The 24605-nt window shown below is 44.8% G+C and overlaps 1 protein-coding gene across 1 annotated transcript; it reads right to left on the reverse strand.

The window, feature by feature from the left end:
- Positions 1 to 19092: 19092 nt before the first annotated feature.
- LOC307132496 (rano class II histocompatibility antigen, A beta chain-like) lies at positions 19093 to 20878 on the reverse strand. The gene is made up of 5 exons (XM_079826863.1): positions 20587 to 20878; positions 20054 to 20326; positions 19643 to 19924; positions 19406 to 19519; positions 19093 to 19323 (listed from the first exon to the last, which is right to left on the reverse strand). Exons 1-5 carry the CDS (start codon positions 20648 to 20650, stop codon positions 19301 to 19303), a joined length of 756 nt encoding a protein of 251 aa, XP_079682989.1. The 5' UTR covers positions 20651 to 20878; the 3' UTR covers positions 19093 to 19300.
- Between the last annotated feature and the right edge of the window lie 3727 nt (positions 20879 to 24605).

Genomic DNA, 24605 nt, shown 5'->3' on the forward strand with positions numbered 1-24605 from the left:
CCAATCAAAATGTAGCCTTCACCATGACAGTGTTGTATCTTGGCAAAATTTACATCTTTCGGTGTAGCCCTATTAAAGTTGGCCATGATGAAAACAGTTGGGTTACCTCTTAGGTTTATTATTTTCCAGGAATATATATAATACATTTCTTTGATGAAGTTGTTTATTATTATTAGTGGTGCTTGCATGTAAAGCAATAATCCGTCTGTGGGCTTATTATTTATTTATTTATTAGTGGTGCTTGCTTTAGCCAACCAATCACTATCTCAGGATCACTGTGAACCTATCAAGCAACGCCCTAGCAACCATTTACAGCTCCCTAGCAACTGATCCCATAGACTTCCATTGAAAAACATCAAAGGGATATCTTTGGATAGAAGTGTCATAGAAACATGAGGGTGGGTTTGTTTGACTCGGGGCATCAACAGCCAATCACAAATCACCTTCAACACTTCCTAGCCATACCCTAGCAACCCAAATCCACAGAGGGATATCTTCACATCTGAATGTCACAGAGGCATGGGGGTTGGTTTATATCATTCATACTGACAAGCAGCCTTTGGAGTATCATCATTGGATGCTGCCATGCCACTCCATAGCAACCAAACAGAGTACCCTAGCAACCGTTTACCAAGACCTATATCTCTGCCTCAGAACATCATAGAGACATGGCGGTTGGGTCTTTTGGCTCAGGCTAGCAAACTGGACTTTTAACATGCTACACATGCTAGCAGTGAATAGCTACATGCTAATAGCAATTAGCTTAGGGTTAGAACATGATAAAAACAAGTCAAAATGTGCTAGCATCATGCTAGCAATATGGTAATCATGTTAGCATTAAGCTATCATCATGTTAATTGTGTTTGCATTATGGTAGCTTGATGCTAATCATGTTAGCATTTGGTTAAAAACATACTAACAACATGTTAATCGTGTTAGCATAATGCTAGCAACATGCTAATCGTGTTAGCATTATGTTAACAACATGCTAGCTATATGTTAATCGTGTTACCATCTTCTTAAAAACATGCTAGCTATATGCTAATCATGTTAACATAATGTTAACAAAATGCTAAATGTGTTAGCATAATGCTAAAAACATGTTAATCATGTTAGCATTTAGTTAAAAACATGTTAACAACATGCTAATCGTATTAGCATCATGCTAGCCAAATGCTAATCGTGATTACTATTCACCTTGACAAAACTTTGGTGCGCTACTCCTCTGCCAGCGTTTGTCGTAGACCCATGAATGAGGTGTCAAATCGTGCGGCTTATTGAGGAGAGGTGTGCTATATCTTTTCTAAGCGATTGGATGTACAATGTTTGTTTTCGGCGGGCTAAAAATCTTCTGAATGAGTCCCCATAGACTTAACTTAGAGAAGAGGTTTGTGTGATCATATCTCCGCATCAGAATATCACAGAGACTTGGGGCTGGTCTCATTTGAATCGGCCTATCAAGCAGACAATAAGTAGTAACATTCAAACTTTATAGCCATTCCCTAGCAACCAGTTACAGCACCCTAGCAACCGTATATCAACATTAACGAGCCATATCTCAGCACCAGAGCATTGTAGAAATACAGAGTTGGGCTCTTTTGACTCAGACTGGCCAATAGTCTTTAAGTATCACCTCATAAACTGTATAGCCACACCATAGCAACCATTTAGAGTACCCTAGCAACCGTCCAAACACATAAATAAGCCATATCTCAGCACAAGAACATCGTACAGACATGGGGGTGGGCTCTTTTCTCTCGGGTGAGATACCAGTCTGTAAATATCACCCTGGTAACTGTGTTACCACACCCTAGCAACCGGATGGCGAGTTTTCCCACGGCAAGCACTCCTCACATTTTCTTCAGGAAATGTACATTCTAGTATAGTATATTATTATTATGCCGCATAAACTTTGGCGCGTAACTCGTCCTGCACCATTTGTCGTAGACCCATGAAAGAGGTGTCAAATCGTGCGGCTTATTGAGGAGAGGTGTGCTATGACTTTTATAAGCGATTGGGTGTACGATGTTCGCCCGGTGGGCGAAAAAGTAGCCAAAAAAATCCCATGTGCTTTGCATTGCGACAAACTTTGATGAGTCATAACTCTGAGTGAGGATTTTGTAGAAACATGTGGGTTACCCATTTGAAGAGGCTGGCAGGCCCTGTAAGAACATACCTCACAATGGGGTGTAAGTTTTACCCCTGGAGCGCAAGAGCTGCCCAAATTTGCCCCATAGACATACTATGGTGTGGGACGGTCCATGAAACGCATGGGTTTTTCCTACTTTGGTAACTTGCATAGGGATTTTGTATAGACCATAACTCTGAAGCTATCAAGCCATGCCCTAGCAACCGTTTAGAGCTCCCTAGCAACATGTTCCATAGACTTCCATTGAAATAGATCAAAGGGTATCTTTGGATAGAAGTGTCATAGAAACATGAGGGTGGGTTTGTTTGACTCAGGGCATCAACAGCCAATCACAAATCACCTTCAACACATCCTAGCCATGCCCTAGTAACCCTTTTCGAGCACCCTATCATCCCAAATCCAAAGAGGGATATCTTCACATCTGAATGTCATGGAGGCATGGGGGTTGGTTTATATCATTCATACTGGCCAGGAGCTTTTGGGGTATCCTCATTGCCAGCTACCAAGCCACTCCATAGCAACCAAACAGAGTACCCTAGCTACCGTTTAACAAGACCTATATCTCTGCATCAGAACATCAGAGAGACTGGGGGTTGGGTCTTTTGACTTATGCTAGCAACCAGCACTTCCAACATGCTACACATGCTAGCAGTGAATAGCTACATGCTAATAGTGATTAGCTAAGTGCTAAATCAGGCTAAGAGCATGCTGAGAACTCTATACAAACTCCATAGTAACCATCTGTGACAACTACCAACTGCCTAGCAACATCATAGCAACCACCCAGAATACCTTAGTAACCACCTATCAACCACCCAGAACACGCTAGCGACTTACTAGCAATGCCCTAGCAACCACCCACAATACCTTAGCATCCGCCTAGCAACTCCCTAGCAGCCACCCAAAATACCCTAGCAACCACCCAGAACACCATAGCAACCATCTAGCAACTCCCTAGAAACCACCAAATGCCTTAGCAACACCCTAGCAACCACCCAGAATACCCTAGAAACCTCCTAGCAACACCGTAGCAACCACAGAGAACCCCCTAGCAACCGCGTAGCAACGGCCAAGCAACCACCTAGAATACCCTAACAACCACCTAGCAACACCATAGCAACCACCTTGCAACCACCCAGAACACCCTAGCATCTGCCTAGCAACCACCCAGAACACCAGTGTTAATTTCGTTGACAAATAATTTTCACTGACGAAAACGAGACGATAAGTAAATCAAAACGATACTCGGTTACTTAACGTAACCTCGGTTCTCTCTAGAAGAGGGAACGAGTATTGCGTAAGTTCCTTACGCTACGGGAAAGTATTCTTTCTTCGAGATTTCTGAAAAACCCAAAATTATCCTTAATTTTGTAACATTGTCAACGCAGTGCGGCAGCCTGGCAGACCATAGCAGGCTATTCCAGCGTGCTATTGGCTGCTCTGCTGGCAACTGCAGCAGCCTATCGGTGAGCCCGCGTGACGTGGCGACCAATGAGGGCGCTTCGCGCCCACCTGGCTTCATTTGCCTACAGGTGGGGCGTGGCCACGTGTATATAAGCAGGGCTCACGGGCTGCATATTCGGTTTTCGTAGTTCTGAAGCGTAAAAGCCCGCGGGGCGCACGGCAAGGAACGCAATACTCGTTCCCTCTTCTAGAGAGAACCGAGGTTACGTTAAGTAACCGAGTATCGTTCTCTTACGAGAGGTTCTCTCGTATTGCGTAAGTTCCTTACGCTACGGGAACATATTGTCAACGCCGTGCGCGCCTCGCATACAGCATATGTATCCCAGGGAACTGGGGACCATAACACTGCTCGGGCAGGGTGGCCGGTAAAGGAAACGGGCCACCACATATACGGACACTTCGTTTGAACTGACGGGTGGTTACAACGGGTGGTTACAACACCCTGCCTTATGAATGAGGGAACGGCACCTGCCGGTCGCCTTCAAATTCACCACACCTTGTCTCATGAATGAGGGAACGGCAAGGCCGGTCGCCTTCAAATTCACAATATCTTGTTATATGAGTGAGGTAACGGCACCGCCGGTCACCTTCAAACTCACAACAGCTCTTTTCGTAAATGAGGGAACGGTACCGCCGGTCTCCTTCAAATTTACATAAGCCTTGTACCGAACTTACTACCAGTATGTGAGCTATGTCTGCGCAGAATCACCGGGCAGAACCAACAGCCTTATTGAACTGATAACACTTTCGCCTGTAAGGCAGGAACTTCCAGATTGTAAAATCTCACGAACGTAGACGGGGAGGCCCAGCCTGCCGCCACGCAAATATCGTGGATGGAAATCCCTCTGGCCCAAGCCCACGAAGAGGCCATGCCTCTGGTGGAGTGTGCTCTGACACCTAGCGGGCACTGCAGGTGTTTGGAAGCGTATGCAGTTGCAATCGCGTCCACTATCCACCTGGACAGGGTCTGTTTCGAGGAGGCGAGACCTTTAGCGCGCCCTCCGAACGAAACAAATAGCTGCTCAGAACGCCTGAAGGCGGCGGAGCGTGTGACATAAACCCTCAATGCCCTGACAGGGCAGAGGATATTGCCACCGTCCCCCTCGTCGGATGCTGGCAGAGCCGAGAGGGAGATAATCTGCGCCCTGAAAGGAGTGCCGATCGCTTTGGGGACATAACCATGCCTCTGTCTGAGAATGACCTTAGAGTCATTAGGACCGAACTCCATACACGTCGGGCTCACTGAGAGCGCGTGTAGATCCCCCACGCGTTTCACTGAAGCCAGAGCTATCAGGAACGCGGTTTTTAGCGAAAGGAACCTTGGTTCCACAGTCTCGAGCGGTTCAAAGGGATGAGCCTTCATGGCCTCTAGGACCAAGGCCAGATCCCAAATAGGAACCGATGGGAGCCGCGGGGGATTCATCCGTCTAGCTCCTCTGAGGAAACGGATGATGAGCTCGTTCCTTCCTAGCGTGCTGCCTAGCGTCGTCTGGGCGAACGCTGTTATAGCCGCTACATACACTTTGAGCGTGGAAGGGGACCTGCCCAGTTCCAAGAGCTCCTGGAGGAAGGAGAGCACCCGCTGGACCCCACATTGCTGCGGTTCCAATCCCTTGGAAGCACACCACTCAGTGAACACCGACCACTTAGAACTATATAACCGCCTCGTCGAGGGGGCTCTAGAGTGTGAGATCGTGTTCATAACCCCTTTGGGCAGGTCAACGGGTATCCGTTGGTCACCCATACATGCAGAGACCATCGCTCTGGATGGGGATGCCAAACTGACCCTCCTGCTTGAGAGAGGAGGTCTGCTCTCAGCGGAACTGGCCAGGGGGGTGAGTGCGACAGCTTCACCAGCTCTGGGTACCAAATCTGGTTCTCCCAGCGCGGCGCTATAAGGAGCACCGGGCGGCGCGTTTCCCTGATTTTCGCTATAACCTGGGTCAATAGGGAAATCGGCGGGAAAGCATACAGCGGGAGGCTGGGCCAAAGTTGGGACAGCGCATCCTCGCTTTTGGACAAGAACGTCGAGCAGCGGGCGTTCTCTTTTGTTGCAAAGAGGTCGAGCTCCGCTCTGCCGAATAGGCGCCATACCAGCTGGACTGTCTGGGGGTGCAGGGACCATTCTCCTGGGAGAATGAGGCCCCTGGACAGCTTGTCCGGGCCCACGTTGAGGTGGCCCGGAACGTGCGCCGCTCTCAGCGAGCGCAGCGAGCTGTGTGCCCACACGAGCAGGCGTTCCGTCAGATTGCCCAGACACCTGAACCTGACACCGCCCTGCCGGTTCACGTAGGACACCACCGTGGTATTGTCCGACCGGACCAACACATGGTGTCCCCGTATAAACGGGAGAAACTGCTTGAGCGCGTTCTCTACCGCTATCATCTCCAAACAGTTTATGTGTAGGAGTTTTTCTCCGCTCGACCAGAGGCCCGAGGCCGGTCTGCCCTCGAAAACGGCGCCCCAACCCGAGGTGGAGGCGTCCGTCGAGATGACTTTGCGGTGTGAGATGGCTCCCATTGTCACTCCCCGCTGGTACCAGTCGGCTACTAACCAGGGCTCTAGGGCTGCAACACAGCCCTGAGTCACTCTGATCCTGAAACCTCCGGCAGCCCAGGCTCTGTGAGGCACTCGGGCGTTTAACCAGCGTTGCAGCGGGCGCATGCGCATTAAGCCCAGCTGGAGCACAGCTGCAGCTGAGGCCATGCGTCCCAGCATCCTCTGAAAAAGCTTGAGAGGTGCGATTTTGCCCGGCCGGAAGTACGCAGCCATGCGCCGAACTTGGCGTGTGCGTTGTGGTGACAGGCGGGCAGACATAGCCACAGTGTCCAGATTCAAACCCAGAAATGAGGTTGATTGCGTGGGCACTAATGAGCTCTTGGTCCAGTTGACCGTGAGCCCCAGGCTGTCCAAATGGCTGAGCAGCATTGCCCTGTGGGCGAGGAGCTCGGCCTCTGACTGCGCCAGGATGAGCCAGTCGTCCAAGTAGTTCAATATTCGCATCCCCCGGTTTCTCAGGGGAGCGAGGGCCGCGTCCATGCGCTTCGTAAATGTACGGGGTGCTAGTGACAGGCCGAACGGAAGGACGGTGTATTGATAAGCCTGGCCGTCGAAGGCGAATCGTAAGAATGGCCTGTGACGCGGCGTTATCTTGATTTGAAAATATGCGTCTTTCAAATCTAGGGAAATTAGCCAGTCTCTCGGGCGAATATGCGCGAGGATCTGCTTGGTCGTAAGCATCTTGAACGATCTCCTCAAAAGAGCTTTGTTCAGACGCCTCAGATCCAGAATCGGTCTGAGCGACCCGTCCCTTTTTGGCACGAGAAAATATCGGCTGTAAAAGCCTGACTCGCTCATAGAATGGGGAACCGGTTCTATAGCCCCTTTGCACAGCAGCGTGGCTATCTCCGCTCGAAGTAGATGTGCTACTTCTTCGCTCACTCTCGTCTCTATACGCGCACAGAAGCGCGGAGGGCGGCGAGCGAACTGCAGAGTGTAGCCGTGCTTCACTGTTCTCAGCACCCATTCTGATACACCTGGAATGGCTTCCCACGCTTTCGCGTGTGCCAAACGGGACAGAACGGCCTCTGGGCTCGAAACGCCGCGTTTCGCGGGTTTGACGGCCCGTATAAGAGGGGCGGGCGCGGTGCGCGCGCTCTCTGTGCTGTGGGCCAGCCGCTCGCTTTCGGTGGCTGGCCGCCTTACACACTGTGTCTCTACCGCTTTGAGCGGGGAATGTCTTGTGTGTGGCCCTACACTCATCGCTTCGGCCACCTTGGGCGGAAAACAAATGGTGTGTGGCGCGGCGCGTAGCGCCTGGGGCATAATGTTCACGAAAATGTGTGAGCGCGTTTGAGCGGGCACAACTCTTACGCGTGGAACATGACCGGTTAAGAGTGGCTGTGTGACAGCGCGTGTGGTGGCTAGGCGTGGACGCAGACAAGCGGACACGTGACCTAACTCTAGCACTCGAGCGGCCGGAGGCCGCTTTATGTGAGTGGGGGACACGGGGTTTATAGTGCTTATGTGCAGGGGTGAACACAGAAAAGTGGGCACATTTACTGCATTTGAAACACATACGGCGTGAGCCGTGCAACCAGAAATAATGCAACTTTTGTGATTTCTCTGGTTCGCCGTAAAAACGGCGGTGGTTGACAGGCGAGAGGGCGTTTTTGCCGGCTCGTTGGCTGCGTGAAATTCCTCTGCAGCAGCCACAGTGGTGGGGGCTGACAGGAAAAAGAGTTTTGACGGAGGTCCGGCCGCAGCGGGACTTAACCGTCGTTTCTTGCCTCTGGCTAGGAGGGCTTTGGAGGCTCGGACTTCAGCACGATCCTAGGCCGGGGGCCCCGAGGGGGAGGCGGCTTACCGTGGCTGGAGGAGCGCGATCTGGGGCGGCCGCTCGGTCTTCGCTGAGACGAAGGGGGCCGCAATGGGCGCTGCGCGGAGCTCGGTGCTGGCTGGTCGCGAGGACGGCGAGTAACTGAGCTACCGCTGGCGCCTGGGCGTCGAGGCAGGAAGAGGTTCATGGCCTGCGTCGTCTTCTGTACTTCGGAGAAACGGTCGACGATCCCCTTGACCGCTGGTCCGAAGAGCCCAGATGGAGAGAGCGGGGCGTTTAAGAAGGCCGCGCGCTCTGTTTCTCGCATGTCCGCGAGCGTGAGCCAGAGGTGGCGCTCAGCTACCGTGAGGGAGGCCATAGAGCGTCCGAGGGCCTGTGCTGCGGTCTTGGTAGCGCGGAGGGAGAGATCCGTCGCGCTTCGCAAATCCGTGATCAGCTCAGCGTCACAGCTCCTCTCGTCCAGATCACGGAGGAGATTGGCTTGGAGGATTTGCAGCACGGCCATAGAGTGCAGAGCAGACGCAGCTTGACCGGAGGCAGCGAAAGCGCGGCCGATCAGCGATGACGTCACTCTGCAGGCCTTAGACGGGAGGGCAGCCTTTGAGCGCCAACCAGAAGGCGGGCAAAGGTGCGCTGCGACCGCCTCTTCCACCGGAGGGATAGCGTTGTAGCCTTTCTCAGCCGCGCCGTCAACTTGTGAGAGCGTCGAAGAAGCCTGAGACGAGACCCTCGCGGAGAATGGCGCGTTCCAGGACTTCGCGAGCTCCTCGTGAAGCTCTGGCAGAAAGGGTGCAGTCCTGGCGGTGGGCGCACGGCGGCGACTGTTCAGGAAGCATCCGTCGAGCCGATTCTGCGCTGCCACCTTAGGCGGGGCCCATTCGAGGCCTAGCTGCTCGACAGCCCGGGTGAGAAGGCGCAACAGTTCGGCGTCCTCACCCGCTCGAGAGCGTCCGGAGGCTCGGACTGAAGAGGTCGCGGAAGACCATTCCTCGCTGTCGGAAGCCATGATGGAGCAGCTGTCGGCGCGTTCCGCGGCCGCATCCGCCTCATCCCCAGAGGCGGCAACAGAAATGGCGGCCTGGGGTGGGGGCGGGGAAGGCGAGAGTGAAGCGGGCGGGAAGGGTTCCGGCGAGCTTCTCTCGGCCAACTCCGGAGTCCGCTGCGAGCGGCGCTTTTTCCTGCGCGGCTTAGCAGAGACTGGAGGGATGTCATCTTCGAACTGATCGAGTCGAGCCCGCAGGGTCGACATCGTTAGTTCTTCGCACTCCGGGCATCCGCCGGCGAGAAGTGCGGCGGCGGCGTGATCACGGCCCAGGCAGAGAGCGCAGATCACATGGCGGTCCCCGGAACTGAGCTGCGCGTGACACGAGCCGCAGGTGGAACGAGACATTTTTAGAAAAACGCTCGGCTCTTTTTGTGAAAGTGTGACGCAGCGGCGACAACACTGAGCAATAAAAGGATATAATGCTGCCGGATAGCAGAGCAGGCACGGATGGCTGAAGGTGGCGCGATGCTGCCGGCTTCTTCAGGCGCTGTCCTCTGCTTGCTCGTCTGCACGTTCAACGGCGGCGGGTTCCAGATCCAGCGATGCGAAGGGCTTCGCTGAAGAAAAGAAAATCGAATATGCAGCCCGTGAGCCCTGCTTATATACACGTGGCCACGCCCCACCTGTAGGCAAATGAAGCCAGGTGGGCGCGAAGCGCCCTCATTGGTCGCCACGTCACGCGGGCTCACCGATAGGCTGCTGCAGTTGCCAGCAGAGCAGCCAATAGCACGCTGGAATAGCCTGCTATGGTCTGCCAGGCTGCCGCACTGCGTTGACAATGTTACAAAATTAAGGATAATTTTGGGTTTTTCAGAAATCTCGAAGAAAGAATACTTTCCCGTAGCGTAAGGAACTTACGCAATACGAGAGAACCTCTCGTAAGAGAACTAGTGTTGGGTGACAAAAACTATGACGAAAATCAACTGTCATTTTTATCAACAAATAAAAACGAGACGAAAATGTTAGGGAGGGACTTTTATGGAAGAGATCCAGTCAGAACTGATGTCCTGTGTAACAGATGCTCACATTTGATTTGAACGTGCTGATCTAACCGTTGGAAAACACGGCGCTGTTGCACGCTCTACAGGCTCACAGCGCTCCAGAGCAGCTCACAATCAATGAATAACACACATTTATGCCATGTAATTGTTTATGAACTAATGCTGATGAATAATGACAATGTTTACTTTACGATGTTTTATATAGTAATGTTTTAGACGGTTGTAACAATACATATTTTATCTCTCTCATCTGAACTTGAATGAGCTCCTGCAACTGCAATAGAGGCACAGACATTTCAAAATAAGAGTCCCGGTTTATTTTGCGCTTGTTTATAATTAAAATCACGCATTATATATTCGTTTTTGGTTACACAATAAACTGTATTTAATTTCATTCCCTTTTAATATATAGTCAGGAGGAAAGACCAGTATTTGACACATATTCAATAAAGTATCAGGGTTATAATAGTTCACTAAAACCATTTAAAAAATCTTCATTACTTGAAGTTAAATAAATGTTAACTGAAATAAATTACAAAAAATAAACAAACTTATTTGAAGCTTTAGCTTAACCTGATATGGCCTACTGACTAAAACAGAAATACAAAGTTATAAAAACTATATAGCTGTTTTTAAAAAACAGACAAAAAAGTTAATTGAGCTCTCTTTCATGTATTTTTAATGTCAAAAACAAAATGATGTCAAAATGTCAGTTCAAGTGACAGTCGGTTATGTGACGCTTAAATGTTTAATGTATTACAATTGAACTAAACTCATTAGATTTTAGGAGACTAAATATACTGTAGATTTAGTTGACTAAAATCTTATGATATTTAGTCGACTAAAATCTTATGATATTTAGTCGACTAACACTAGACTAAAACTATAAACAATTCAGGTGACTAAAATATGACTAAAACTAAATGCCATTTTAGTCAAAAGACTATGGGCCCTATCTTGCACCCAGCGCAATTGACTTTGTACACCGACGCATGTGTCATTCCTATTTTGCACCCGCGCAAAGCGCGCTTTTCCCTCCACAGAAGCACGTCGCTAAACTAGTGAATGAACTTGCGCTACCTGGGCGGTTCAGCGCAAAAAAGGAGGCGTGTTCCGGCGCAAACAATCCCTGGTGCTATTTTGCTGTTCCATTAAACAATTGCGCCACTGACCAGAAAAAACCTATTCTAAAGTCAGTGGCGCGTTGCGCGTTGTTCATTATGCTATTTTAAGGGCGCATGCTTGACCATAATGTATAGCGTGCACAACGCGCATACACTTTGCTCATGTAATCTACACAGATGCAACAGTTATTTTTGCAAATCATAAATTGTTACACTAAAAAAATATTAACACATGAGATGACGGAAATCATTGTGGTGTGCCACGAAGATGTGAAAAAATAGGCATACATCTACTTTACAAATTATTCAGGCTAATTGTAATAATTAAGGATAAGACCTGTTTGCCCAATAGTGGCAAGACATATATGTATATAAGGACATCTGACAAATTGGTTTGTCCGTCAAGAACCAGGAAAAAAAATCGACTGAAAAACTGAAAGACTGAAAAAAAAAAAGACTGTGAAATCACCTTTACCATAATGTACAACATTACAACTTCACTTCTCTGTCTTTCACTGCTCTTACAAGAACATCAGTCTCCTCGGCTGTGAACCGCTCCTGGCATGCGCCTGGTAAATACGCCATAATAATAGCAATCCATAATGGAACTTGCGCATCTGCTTTTAAAGGCAATGTTGGATGACGCTCGGATTGGTTTATTCACGTTACGCCCAAACCACACCTATGAATAATGAAGCTACTTCAGACTAGGGCTGCAACGACGCGTCGACGTCGTCGATGACGTCGACTACGAAAATACGTCGACGTGCGTGAAATGCGTCGACGCGTCGGCGGCACATTATTTACGTTCTAGAATGGAACAGAAGATCTAGAATAATGGCAGCTTCTGCTCCCGGGCATAGTCAAAATGATCATTTATCATATAAAGCCAGACCGCGACATTCAAAAGTGTAGGAGTACTTTAAACAGAAGCCGAATAAAACTGTGCTTTGTTCACTCTGTAACGCCGGTTTCACACTGCACGCGGTGGCAGAGCAGAAGCTGTGCGCGTGGAGAGCGGGAGCTTTCACACTGCAGTCAGTGTTGCCAAGTCCGCTTTTTTCCGCGGAATTGGGCTACTTCTACACTGTTGCCGCGGGCTGTGTCTCATGTCCGCGGGTTGAAGCAAAAAAACACACATATTTAACCCCCCGAACGCGATGTTTACCAGAGAACCTCCCGAAACGCGATTGGGCTTGTTTTGGGCTAGTTTTGAGTAATGAATGGGTGGGGTTTGTTTTGTAAACCTGGCAACCCTGCTGCCAGAGTTCTCTCGCGCAGCTGAACCGTGGCGCGTGTATTGCAACAGACGGTCACATTTTCCTGGGTTCTTCTCCGACCCCAGTACGTCTCGTGCTTTTATTTATTATGGGCTGCATATATCTGCTGTTAATGCGACCTGGTTCCGCTCTGTCCCAAACACATATGCATAATAACTTGTTGTATATAGGTAGTTTACATGATTAAAGTAACATTAAAGTTAAGATATGCCTCTAGCTTTATTTAATTTAAATGTGTCTTTGAAGTTTGGGCAAAAACTTCTGGCAGCTTTAGTCGTTGTTTATGCACATGTATCTTCAAAATAGACGACTAGTTATACATTAACACTATGCTGGAAGCTCCTGTATGTGAACCTTTTGCAGATAAATACAAGTGCATTTTCGTTTACTATTGACACAAATCAATAAGTAAATCATACTCAACTACTATAGTAAACAACTTTTCCTAATTAGGCCTACTCTGTATACATTTTATGATGAATAGTATCATTATATATTATGTTTAAAAAGCTTCTTTTGTTCATATATTTCAGTATAAAATGGCATACTATGTACACTACCCTTCCTGAAATACAATTAATATTGTCATCATTCATTGATTTCATGTTAAAATAATATACAAATTCACTACCCTCTTTTAAATACAATAATCAGTAAAAAAGAATAATAAGATTAATCTGGAAAAATAATCGTTAGATTAGTCGACTAATCGAAAAAATAATCGTTAGATTAGTCGACAGAAAAAATAATCGTTAGTTGCAGCTCTACTTCAGACCAACCCATTTTAGATTTGCGCCGGGCGCAAGAGCCATTTATCCCGCCGGGAAAATAGCAACAGCGCCGAGACCCGCCCACAAAGTTACTTGCGCTTCGCGCTTTGACACTTGCGTTTCAGATCGTTAAAATAGGGCCCTATGACTAAAACTAAATCAAAATTTGCTGTCCAAATTAACACTGCAGAACACACCTTAGCAACCAAGTGCCGAGTTTTGCCACTGCAAGCACCACTCACATTTTCTTCAGGAAATGTATATTCTAGTTTCTGTCAGGATCACTATCGTCAAAGTGATAGACAATTAGCATAGTTTAGATTGGCGGTATGGTTCTGTTCTGGGCAAGAACTCCCTGTTCATCCATGCAATCTAGCATGGATAAGAGCAGAGAGAGCAGTGATAAACCCCCCCTTAGGGTAAACAGAACAGAAGCAACAATGTATTACAGATAGCATTAATGTCATATTAAAATGTACAACCCAATTCAGGAATGTAGTCTGATTCAGAGGGAATCAGAATGCCAAATCCTTACCGACGAGTGGAGGAGCTGGGGATGGAGGAGGGTAATTAGCTCCGAAGAACGCGATAGCAGCTGATGATACTGAAGGAGCTTTTATATGCTGTGATAGGCATCGAATCCCTATAGGTAGACGTGATCAGCTGACAGTCAACTGAAGCAAGCTTGACTAACGTGCTCTGCCAGAACTAACCCTATATGCTGCATTATTATTACCTATAATATTTGCAAGCCATTTTCGGTCCATTTTATTTCGCTTTAAGCCTGGGATACACTGCACGATTTTAGCAGTCCTATAAGATCATTACAAATCACACTGTGCGACATGGATCTATTAAACTTGGGTACAACATGTATGTAGACTGTACAATGATGACACCTTTTGACTCGTAGGCTACAATTCCTGATACAGTGTTTCTATAGAAGAATAAAACCTCATCAGCATGCGTTAGTGATAAACAGGAGCCCCGATCACAGAAATTGTCACAATTGTTCCACGATGGCAATCTTTCATCTGGGACAGCCGAAAATCGTGAAGTGTATTCCGGGCTTTACAAATTCGCTTCCACAAATTTAGTGGTTCAAAGGCTGGATCCCAAATGGCACCCTAAACCCTCACGGTCTTCCTCTGAGTCCGTACTTTCATGGCTTAATGCCGCTTTGACTGCCGGGTAAATTCCTCTGCGTAGCTCGCAAACTTGCGAGCTCAGCCAAAGTGCGCATCGAGGGCACATAACAGCACAAATGGAGCACTCGCGAGCACCCTTCTGAAACTTAAAATGATGAATGGCAGTGGTGGGCTGTCAGGGCCATCAGGGCCTTCTCTGCTGGCCCTGTCAAAATATTTTTTTTTTCATAATTAAATTAATGTGCCTGAACGTGTCTAAATTCAATTACTGTCTATTTCAGTTCGTTACAATCATATTTCCAGAAAGAATGTGGTTATTTTTTGTGAGGCTGAGCTGTATTTGCACTCATTGTGCAAGTCAGGGAAGAAAGGTAAGCCCCGGCGAAGTGTTTGAACCCGGCGTGTAAGAAAGCGATCATCCAGCCTGCTGGGTGGCTGGACTTCCTGCATTTCTTGTGGCCACTCGATCTTTAACTTGGCCACTGCACGGGTTAAGACTTCTACCAGCTCCTCTTGGGCGGGTGGATGAAGTGGCGACACATCTGGTGCTTGGTTGTTGGTGCCAGACGGGCCGGTCTGAGTATTTCACAATCTGCTCAGTTACTGGGATTTTCACGCACAACCATTTCTAGGGTTTACAGAGAATGGTGTGAAAAGGGAAAAACATCCAGTATGCGGCAGTCCTGTGGGCGAAAATGCCTTGTTGATGCTAGAGGTCAGAGGAGAATGGGCCGACTGATTCAAGCTGATAGAAGAGCAACATTGACTGAAATAACCACTCGTTACAACCAAGGTATGCAGCAAAGCATTTGTGAAGCCACAACACGCACAGGCAGATGGGCTACAACAGCAGAAGACCCCACCGGGTACCCCTCATCTCCACTACAAATAGGAAAAAGAGGCTACAATTTGCACGAGCTCAGCAAAATTGGACAGTTGAAGACTGGAAAAATGTTGCCTGGTCTGATGAGTCTCGATTTCTGTTGAGACATTCAGATGGTAGAGTCAGAATTTGGCGTAAACAGAATGAGAACATGGATCCATCATGCCTTGTTACCACTGTGCAGGCTGGTGGTGGTGGTGAACTGGTGTGGGGGATGTTTTCTTGGCACACTTTAGACCCCTCAGTGCCAATTGGGCATCGTTTAAATGCCACGGCCTACCTGAGCATTGTTTCTGACCATGTCCATCCCTTTATGACCACCATGTACCCATCCTCTGATGGCTACTTCCAGCAGGATAATGCACCATGTCACAAAGCTCGAATCATTTCAAATTGGTTTCTTGAACATGACAATGAGTTCACTGTACTAAAATGGCCCTCACAGTCACCAGAACTCAACCCAATAGAGCATCTTTGGGATGTGGTGGAATGGGAGCTTCATGCCCTGGATGTGCATCCCACAAATCTCCATCAACTGGAAGATGCTATCCTATCAATATGGGCCAACATTTCTAAATAATGCTTTCAGCACCTTGTTGAATCAATGCCACGTAGAATAAAGGCAGTTCTAGGCGAAAGGGGGTCAAACACAGTATTAGCATGGTGTTCCTAATAATCCTTTAGGTGAGTGTAGTTATATAGTTATAGTTATTTTCATATTAGAGCAGTTTAAATAAAGAATCATAAAATTATAGCTTGCAAACACATAATTCGTTAGGACCCATCTCTCGTTCCTCAGTTGGATCAACTCGCGACATGCAAGACGACCACAAAGCACTTTAATGGTAACAACTCAGTAGCCACGTTTACATGCGCACTTTTTTGTCATTCCGATTAAAATCGTTCCGATTGAAAGATTTGGTGGACTGTTTACATGAGACGTTATCTAAACCGATCTGGTGTTTACATGTGCTGACTTTCAGTAGGAATCATTTTGTGACATGCGCACACAGTTTGTCTGCCGCCTCAGATTCGTTACGTATCGTGGATCAATAGTTCTGTGTTGGTAATTTTTATATTGATTTATTTTTTCTGTGGGCGGACATGCAGTAGTAACCTAATTTATGTCCTATACAATGGCTATTTCAACAGCTGTGAATGATGAATGCGGAATCAAAAATGAATTAAATTCATTTATTTTGAAAAACACAAAATTAACAATAAAATGCACTCAAATTATTAATAAAAACATAGGATATACGGTGAAACATGAATGAAGCATTCAAGACGTGCTCAGCATCATTACTAGTAGTACTAAACATATATATTTCAGATGATTAAGGAAAGATACCATAATCACAAAGGTATAAATATTAACAAAAGTAGGCCTAATTAAAGTAGACTGTGGGTAAAGTTACTTAACCAATTTGAAGCAGTTGTTGATTTTTTTTTTTTTATAGCTAACTTAACTAACGAGAAACAGAGAGCAGCTTGAATGTTCCCCGTTGAAATGGCAGCTCTCAACGGCCACCAGGACTTATACAGTTTTATAAAAGCTATTTATTATTTGTCGTAAAGTGTAAGAATCACCTCAGAAAAATAAATTATTCTGTATCTTCAAATTATTGAAGCCTAGGACAAACGCTGTCAAGATGAGATGGTGTAGCCAGGCTATGTCTGCGTCATTATTCCAACATCATGTCCATAACATGTTACGAAATAAAAAGTTTAATACCTCAGAAAAATTAACTTTCCTCTCATTAGCCTGTCTTAGTCTTCAGTTGAGGAGGCGCGCGCTGTATATCATGTCACAGAAAGACATGCACTCAAAGTAATCGGATCAGATCGTTTACATGGTGGAATTTTTTGTTTGATCGGTTCATGAAAAGGTTTATCCCACCCCTCTCAAACCGATTACAATTTCATTCGGTTTGGCCATTTTTATTCCGATTGAGGTGTTTATATGGAGTATTTTTATTCAGATTGGACTTTTAAACCGATTACAGCGCTCCATGTAAACTCACCTACTGTTTGCACATGCCATTCTCAAACGCAAGCACTCGCTCATGCATATCATATTCAAGGATGGGCCGTGAGCATGGCAGCACGCATCTCTTGCTGGATTCTCTTTTTTTCAACTCTTTTCTTTTCGTTGTAGAGAAAGTGAAAGAGAGTGAGAAAGGCTTTAATCCTGCCTGACAAAACTAACTCCTAACAAAAGAGATAGTTTTAGAAAGAAGTAGCATAGGCTACATGGCACACTGTAGCAACTCATAATGTAATAACTGCACATAATGTAAAAACCGCACATAATGTAATATTACATTATTATTGAAATAAAATGTTCATAATGTATTAATTATATCTTGAGCTCAAAATGTAATATTTTTTTTACATTATAAGGAATGTATTACAATTTAAACTCACCCAAAAAACTTTTTTATTATTGTAATAGCTTTTAAAACATAACAAAATAGTATTTTGTTATACATTACATTTTTAAAAATCTAATTGCAGTCTTTACCACTACTAGCCTATTAGTTTAAAGGTGCAAAAGTGATTTTTTACATAGCAAAACCAAACAGTAGTAGAAGTAGTAGCCTAGTTGTAGCTTGTTGTAGAAGTAATAGTAGTTGTAGTAGTAGAAATAGTAGTAGTAATAGTATTAGTAGAAGTAGTAGCCTAGTTGTAGTAGAAGTAGTTGCGTAGTAGTAGTAGCAGCCTAGTAGTTGTAGTAGTAGTAGTAGTAGAAGTAGTAGCGTAGTAATAGCAGCAGCAGCAGCCTAGTAGTATTAGTAGTAGTAGTATTAGTAGTAGCAGCAGCAGCAGCAGCCTATGGTAGTTGTAGTAGTAGTAGTAACAGCCTATAGTTGTAGAAGTAATAGTAGAAGTAGTGGATTTTATTTTTTTAAATGCACTGTAAAGGAATACCAATGCTTTGTTTAATAAACATAACAATGATAATTTGCATTAAATGTTGAAATGCATTTAAATGTTGCATTTTGCAGGTAGTTTAAGATTGGCTTTAGATTGTAAGGGAATACTAATATTTTTTATGTTTTAAAAGCTATTACAATAATACAAATATTATGACATGTTTTTGGTGAGTTTATAATGTAATCATTTTCTCATAATGTAAAAATTATTACATTATGAGCACAAGATTTTATCATCAGAGGTTATTTAAGCCAAATTCTTGGCGTGTTTGCCCCACGTGTTCACAACCGGTCAAACAAAGATGTTTTCCCATAGAGCTAATTATTTCGTATAATTTCGTATTTCGAACTTTGTTTTACCCCTAAACAAACAACAAAAAAGAACCTCGCTCTGAGTATATTTAATTAAACATGGTTTAGTATGATTATTCAACTGTTTGTATTACAGGAACAGTTGGGATGTCCATAAGTAGGTCAAACCAGTACATACACATATTATTGATGGAGAAATTCATCAATCGATTCTTGCTCATAAAATATGAGGAAAGTAGTTTTAAAAGTATTGCAGATATTGCACTGATTTCCATATTTGCATTGCCTGCTGTGTGTGTTGAATCTCGATGAAGTTTAATGAATAGAATCTGTTTGAAAAGGACCATTGTGAAGCATCCATGAGCAGAGTTTTAATAAGATTCAAGAATGAAAAGCAAAAATCTGAAATACACAACCCAAGAAAATATTTAAATAAAAAAAAAATCAAGACATAATTTAAACTGATAAAACTAGTAGCAAGATTCAACCAAAAAACAAGAAAGAAGCAAATAATAATGTTTTGTGTACATTACAGTCCAATCTAAAATCTGGATATGATGTCCTCTGGTGGTGATCTTAGGGAATTGCATATGTTTTTTTTTAAACTGTTTCCCTTATTTCCATTTATTCATTCAGCAGACTCATTTTTTATTTTTTATTTCACCGAAATCAAAACAAGCAACATAATCACAAAGTCCAAGTTACTGATTAGAACTTTTTCTTTTTTTTTTTTAATTATCTGCAACCTGTGTGATTATAAATGGAGGTTTATCGGACGATTCAGGCTTTTTATACATTATTCATGTTACATAACAACAGTTGAGTTATTAAAACCTTGAATTACAACAATTAATGTGGTACAAGGATCCTCCCTGTCAAAGAAAAAACAAACAAATTACATAAATACTAATTCAAAGTTATTAAAAACAAATTGGCTTGTACATCTTTACTGACCTGTTGATTTCTTCTTGTAGTAAATGAGTCCAGCAGCTGCTATGATGATTCCGAGAACAAGTCCAGAGGCCCCAATGGCAATTTTATTCCTTTCAGGCTCAGGGAAAGATGGATCTGTTTGAAAAAAATAGGGCCGTTTGTATATTACATATTTGATCCTAATTCTATTTAGCTATGTTAAAATATGCATTATCAAAAAAAATTAAAATATTATACAACAACACATTGCCCTCTTACCCCAGTCTGTGATGATGGGTTGAGTTGAGCTGGCATGCTCCACCATACAGGAGATCTTCTCTCCAGTTTGTGGAGTATACTCCAGGTGTGAGTGGATCTGGTAGTACCAGTCACCATCAGCCAGCTCCTCAGTTGATGTCACATCAGTGGTCATCTCTTTACCATCTCTCAGCCAAGACACTTTGATTTTTTCAGGGTAAAACTCATATGCACTGCACATCAACACAGCTGGATGTTTGCCACCAGCCTGCTTCACTGAACTGAGTCTGATTTTTGGCTTCACTAAATAATAAAAAAACAACAACAAAACATAATAATTACAAACTACAAATGATTGATTTGAAAGGAACAGTTACTCTTCCAATGATGAAGGTTCCTTGCTTAACCTCACTCAAATGTTGTGTTATTTACCAGTTTTATCATGAATACTGGATAAATAGAGTTCAGCATTATGTTTGCAGAATCTGTCCACATCAGCTTTCTCTTGCTGTAGCAAATTGGTGTTGTTGTTCCAGAACTCAGCATTTCGCACTCCATACTCAGTATACCCAACATACTTCCCCAGAGTACTGTTGTACTCTGAAAACACAGCTTTGTTGAAGGCATGAGAATCGATGTATACCATGTCACTAAGATCACGGGAACTGTAGATGCATTGTGACCATCGGGAGTAATAATATCCATCTAATAATTAAAACATAAATGAATAATTAACAAATAGATAAACAGTTTTAGTGATAATGTGTAAAACACAATAGAACAGATTACTATACATAACCCCAGCTGCTGTTTATATGTTCAATCAAAACGCTGTATTTTTATTTTATGGTATAGGCTGGTATAAAAGGGACCACTATCTCCTTACAAATTATTTTTAGAAGCATGGTTTAATATCACATGTATATGATTAATCACATTTACTCAATTTACCTAAATTTACTTACCTGCCCTTAAGAAAGCAGAAACCATCAATATGAAATCAAAATACAAGAGCTTTGGAACTGCCATTTTCCCAATTCCTGCATGTGCCAAATGAACTCGATTCAGACATCTATTATCTTCATTAAGTGAATGTCTAATCTAACTGGCCAATCAGACATGTAGCCACAAGTGTCATGTGTTGCTAAGCGGTATGTTGCTTTTATTTTTAATGCTGTTTCCCTGATGAGACTAAAACGTTCACATGAACACACACACACACACACCACAAAATAAAATAACAAACCCGCATGTGGTGCCATGACTTGAGAGAAAGGATCACAAATCAGGGACAGGAAAGTTATTTGCCTAATTCTCCCATCCAGAGATTCTTCTCTCTTCAAATCATCTTCCACAATACTAGTCAATAAATGTTCACTAAGAATACTCATATGCCACATGTAATGCACTTTATTTATGCAATTAATTTTTTTTCTCCTTTCATGTTTGTTATCATTAAAGGAACACTACACTTTTTTGGGACTTTAGCTTATTCACTGTATCCCCAGAGTTAGATTAGTCCATACATACCATTCTCATCTGCGTGCATCCCATAACTCTGTCTGATGCACCCACCGTTAGCCTAGCTTAGCACAAAGACTGGAGGTAAATGGCTCCATCTAGCCTACTGCTCAATAAGTGACAAAATAACACCAACATTTTCCTATTTACATGTTGTGATGTGTAAAGTCACAGTGTGTACAAATAACAAGGTTACATGAGACACAGCCGTATTATAAACGTATACACACTGGGGACCAGGGCCTGAAATTAACACCCGACCACACGCCAAATGCGGGTGACATTTTCGATTGGCGGGTAAGACTGTCAATCTACCTGCCAATGTGAGAATTGAGTGATTCATTGGGCAGTTTGAGAGGATGCGGCTGCGTTCATGCGACCGGAAAGAAGATGAGGCCCTTCTGTGACTACGTTTGGATGTGGGAGTATTAAACTGTTGGTGAGATGGGACGAGATAATAATGCAACGCTGACGTAGGCTACAGTACAACTACAGCGGCACAGATGTGTGTGCGTATGCATGTTGGGAGTTGGGAAACGGTGAGAAAATGTCCGGTACCCGGTAACTTTACCAGTAATAATAGTATTAATTTGGTTCTGTTTAACCGTTCCTGAGCGTGACTAAATCAGCCATCAACACAGCCGCGTGTGTTGTGTTCACATACGAGCCGCGGTAGGTCTATCTGGACTCAGATTAGCAGCAGTCAGTAGGACTGTCTGTGACACGGGACATCAATTAATAAAAATATTTTTTTAAATGTATATTATAAGAGTTATTATTACTTATATTGATTTCGTTAATGACTTGACAGCACTTAAATGTGTATTCTTACAAGTTAAAGAACAATGTTTGTGGGACAAGTGGGTTTTTGAAGGGGCAAATTAACGAATTTTACTAGGCAGATTAAAACTTCAATAACAAAAAACTAGGGAATCAACAAAATGCAAGAATGATTCTGCATTTATTTAGCGTAAGTGGCGATCGATAGTGGATAATAATATGTAGCCTAATGTATAATAAATTGATGGTAACAATGTTGCGCTGTTGACGCTCGCGCAGCCTCTCGTGGAGAAATCAATGTTACTGAATGATTCAGCGCTTTGAATGAATCGTTTGTATCAAAGATTCGATAGCTGTGTCCCAAAGTGAAGGGTGCGCACTTCGAAGGCCAGACCAGGCCACGCCTTCGAAGTGCATGAAGGGCCAACCGAGGGACAGGGTTGCCAACCCCTCTGCACAACAAAACCCCTCCAATTGCTAATCAAAAGAAGCAGAATCACGGCCAAAATGGGCCAGCATATGCCAAAACGCGGGGGCGCCCAGTACAAATATTGCTAAAGTAAAGACAATTTACACCTGTGGACTATAGGCTACAAACAAAACAACCCAACAGTAAATGCTTCCCAATTCCAGACTTGGCAACACTGAACCGAGCGTCGTTGAATGGGCTGTAGCAGGTGTGTGACTGACAGCGGACTTTCGTGAGGATTTTAAAAAGAGAAATGTAGTTAAAGAGAATAGTTGAATATAATAAAGGCATGTTATCAGCAACTTAAGAGTTATTTAACACATGTTGACTTTGTTTGATTCTGGGGACTTTTCCAAACTGGTTTAACCTGTTACCTAGCTAGACCTGGTTTAACCACATGCTTATCCTCACAATAATGATGTGTTTGTATTTTTATACAACAAATAATAAATAAAGTTGCAATTATAAGAATACTTTGGCATACATTATACAAGAAACAAGGACTACAAGGACATTTATCACAAACTATTAGTCATGAGAATAAACCAAGATCAGATGCATTTCCAACCTTGGTTCTATGCATTGTTAGAAAGCTGTTCCAATTTAACGAAATGCAGAGTGCAATTCATATGTAGATTTTATAATGACCTTACAGCTTTAACTTAAGGGTTTTGTAGTTTGCTAGAATAGCTCTAAACTGCTTTATTTAATTTAATTTCTCCATTCTTTTGTCCTGTTTTTGAATCATCAACTCTGATTTACATAACAAAATAATTCTGCTCTCATTGGCCCTCATTTATCAATCTTGCGTAGAAACGGGCGTATATGTTGGCGTAAGATTATGCTTACACTCCTCTCACCGCCTGATTTATGAAGCTGTGCGCACCTCTGAAATCCAGGTGTACGCAAAACCTGCCTTTGATAAATGCCGCGGCTGAAAACGATCGTCATTAGAATAACACGCCCCTACATATCTACAGTCTCTGCCTCCCCCACGCCCTCATTTTACGCCATGGACACACGGAAGACGGCAATGAAGCGAAACTTCTCTGATGTGGAGATCGAGACCATCACCAGGGAAGTGGAAAAAAAACGTCTCGGTTACGTATGTAACCCTCGTTCCCTGAGGAGGGAACGGAGACGTACGTTAGTGACTAACGAATGGGGGGTTTCGCTTAGAAGCCAATCATCTTCGAGTATTCAACAGCGCCCAATGGCAGTGCCAATGCCATGGGAATGCGGAATTTGCATGCGTAACTCCGCCCCACCTCGTGGGTATATAAGGAAGTACGCTGGCAACATCACATTATGTTACTGCTGCAGGAGCCAAGACTGAACTCCGCGTTCCAGGCAGCACAGCTGACGTGGCAAAGGAAACGTATGTCTCCGTTCCCTCCTCAGGGAACGAGGGTTACATACGTAACCGAGACGTTCCCTTTCGTTCAGTCACTACGACGTACGTTAGTGACTAACGAATGGGGGTTCCAATACAACAACGCCACTCAGCTGTCATCCAGTGCCCTGCGTAAGTGTGAGTACCCTGTCGTAAGACTAGTACGGACGAAGGACTCCCACTTATCACAGGATTACCAAGGTACACTGGGAAGCATATCCCAGTGAGGGAATGCCAAGATGCCTACCCGTGGGGAGGACTTAGAGAATACACATATGACCCGCTAAGGGCTGCATATGGAAGATCTCTAGGGTACCAGCCGAAGGTGGATTTTTAACCCTAGGGGCGGCAGGGACTTGCCAAGGGAAAGACACCTGCTCGCTGAGGAGGCTTACGGTGGAAATACTCGTGTGGGGGTCGCCGGAGGGGAACCATGCACACGGAGCACCTGGCCGGACATGAGGGTCTGGGCTCGAAAGGGCAGACTGAACTGATGTCGGCGTAAGCAGTGCTGGAGGAGCTCAGGGCTCTCTGGGAGCTCACCTGAGGGAAAATATCGCACGTATCCAGTCCTTGGAGTGGAATGGCGAGCAAGCGAAGACACCTGAGCCTGGCCCATTACCGGCCACCCGTAGGGGCGAGTACATAGTCGGACACTGGCTCCACTCGGAGATTGTAGAATCTGGCGAATGTGTTGGGTGTCGCCCAGCCTGCAGCTCTGCAGATGTCTGTTAGTGAGGCGCCATGCGCTAGAGCCCAAGAGGAGGCCACACTCCGGGTGGAGTGTGCCCTCACACCAAGGGGACATGGTCGACCTTGCT

The sequence above is a fragment of the Gobio gobio genome (assembly GCF_949357685.1).
Source record: "Gobio gobio genome assembly, chromosome: 10".
NCBI lineage: Eukaryota > Metazoa > Chordata > Actinopteri > Cypriniformes > Gobionidae > Gobio > Gobio gobio.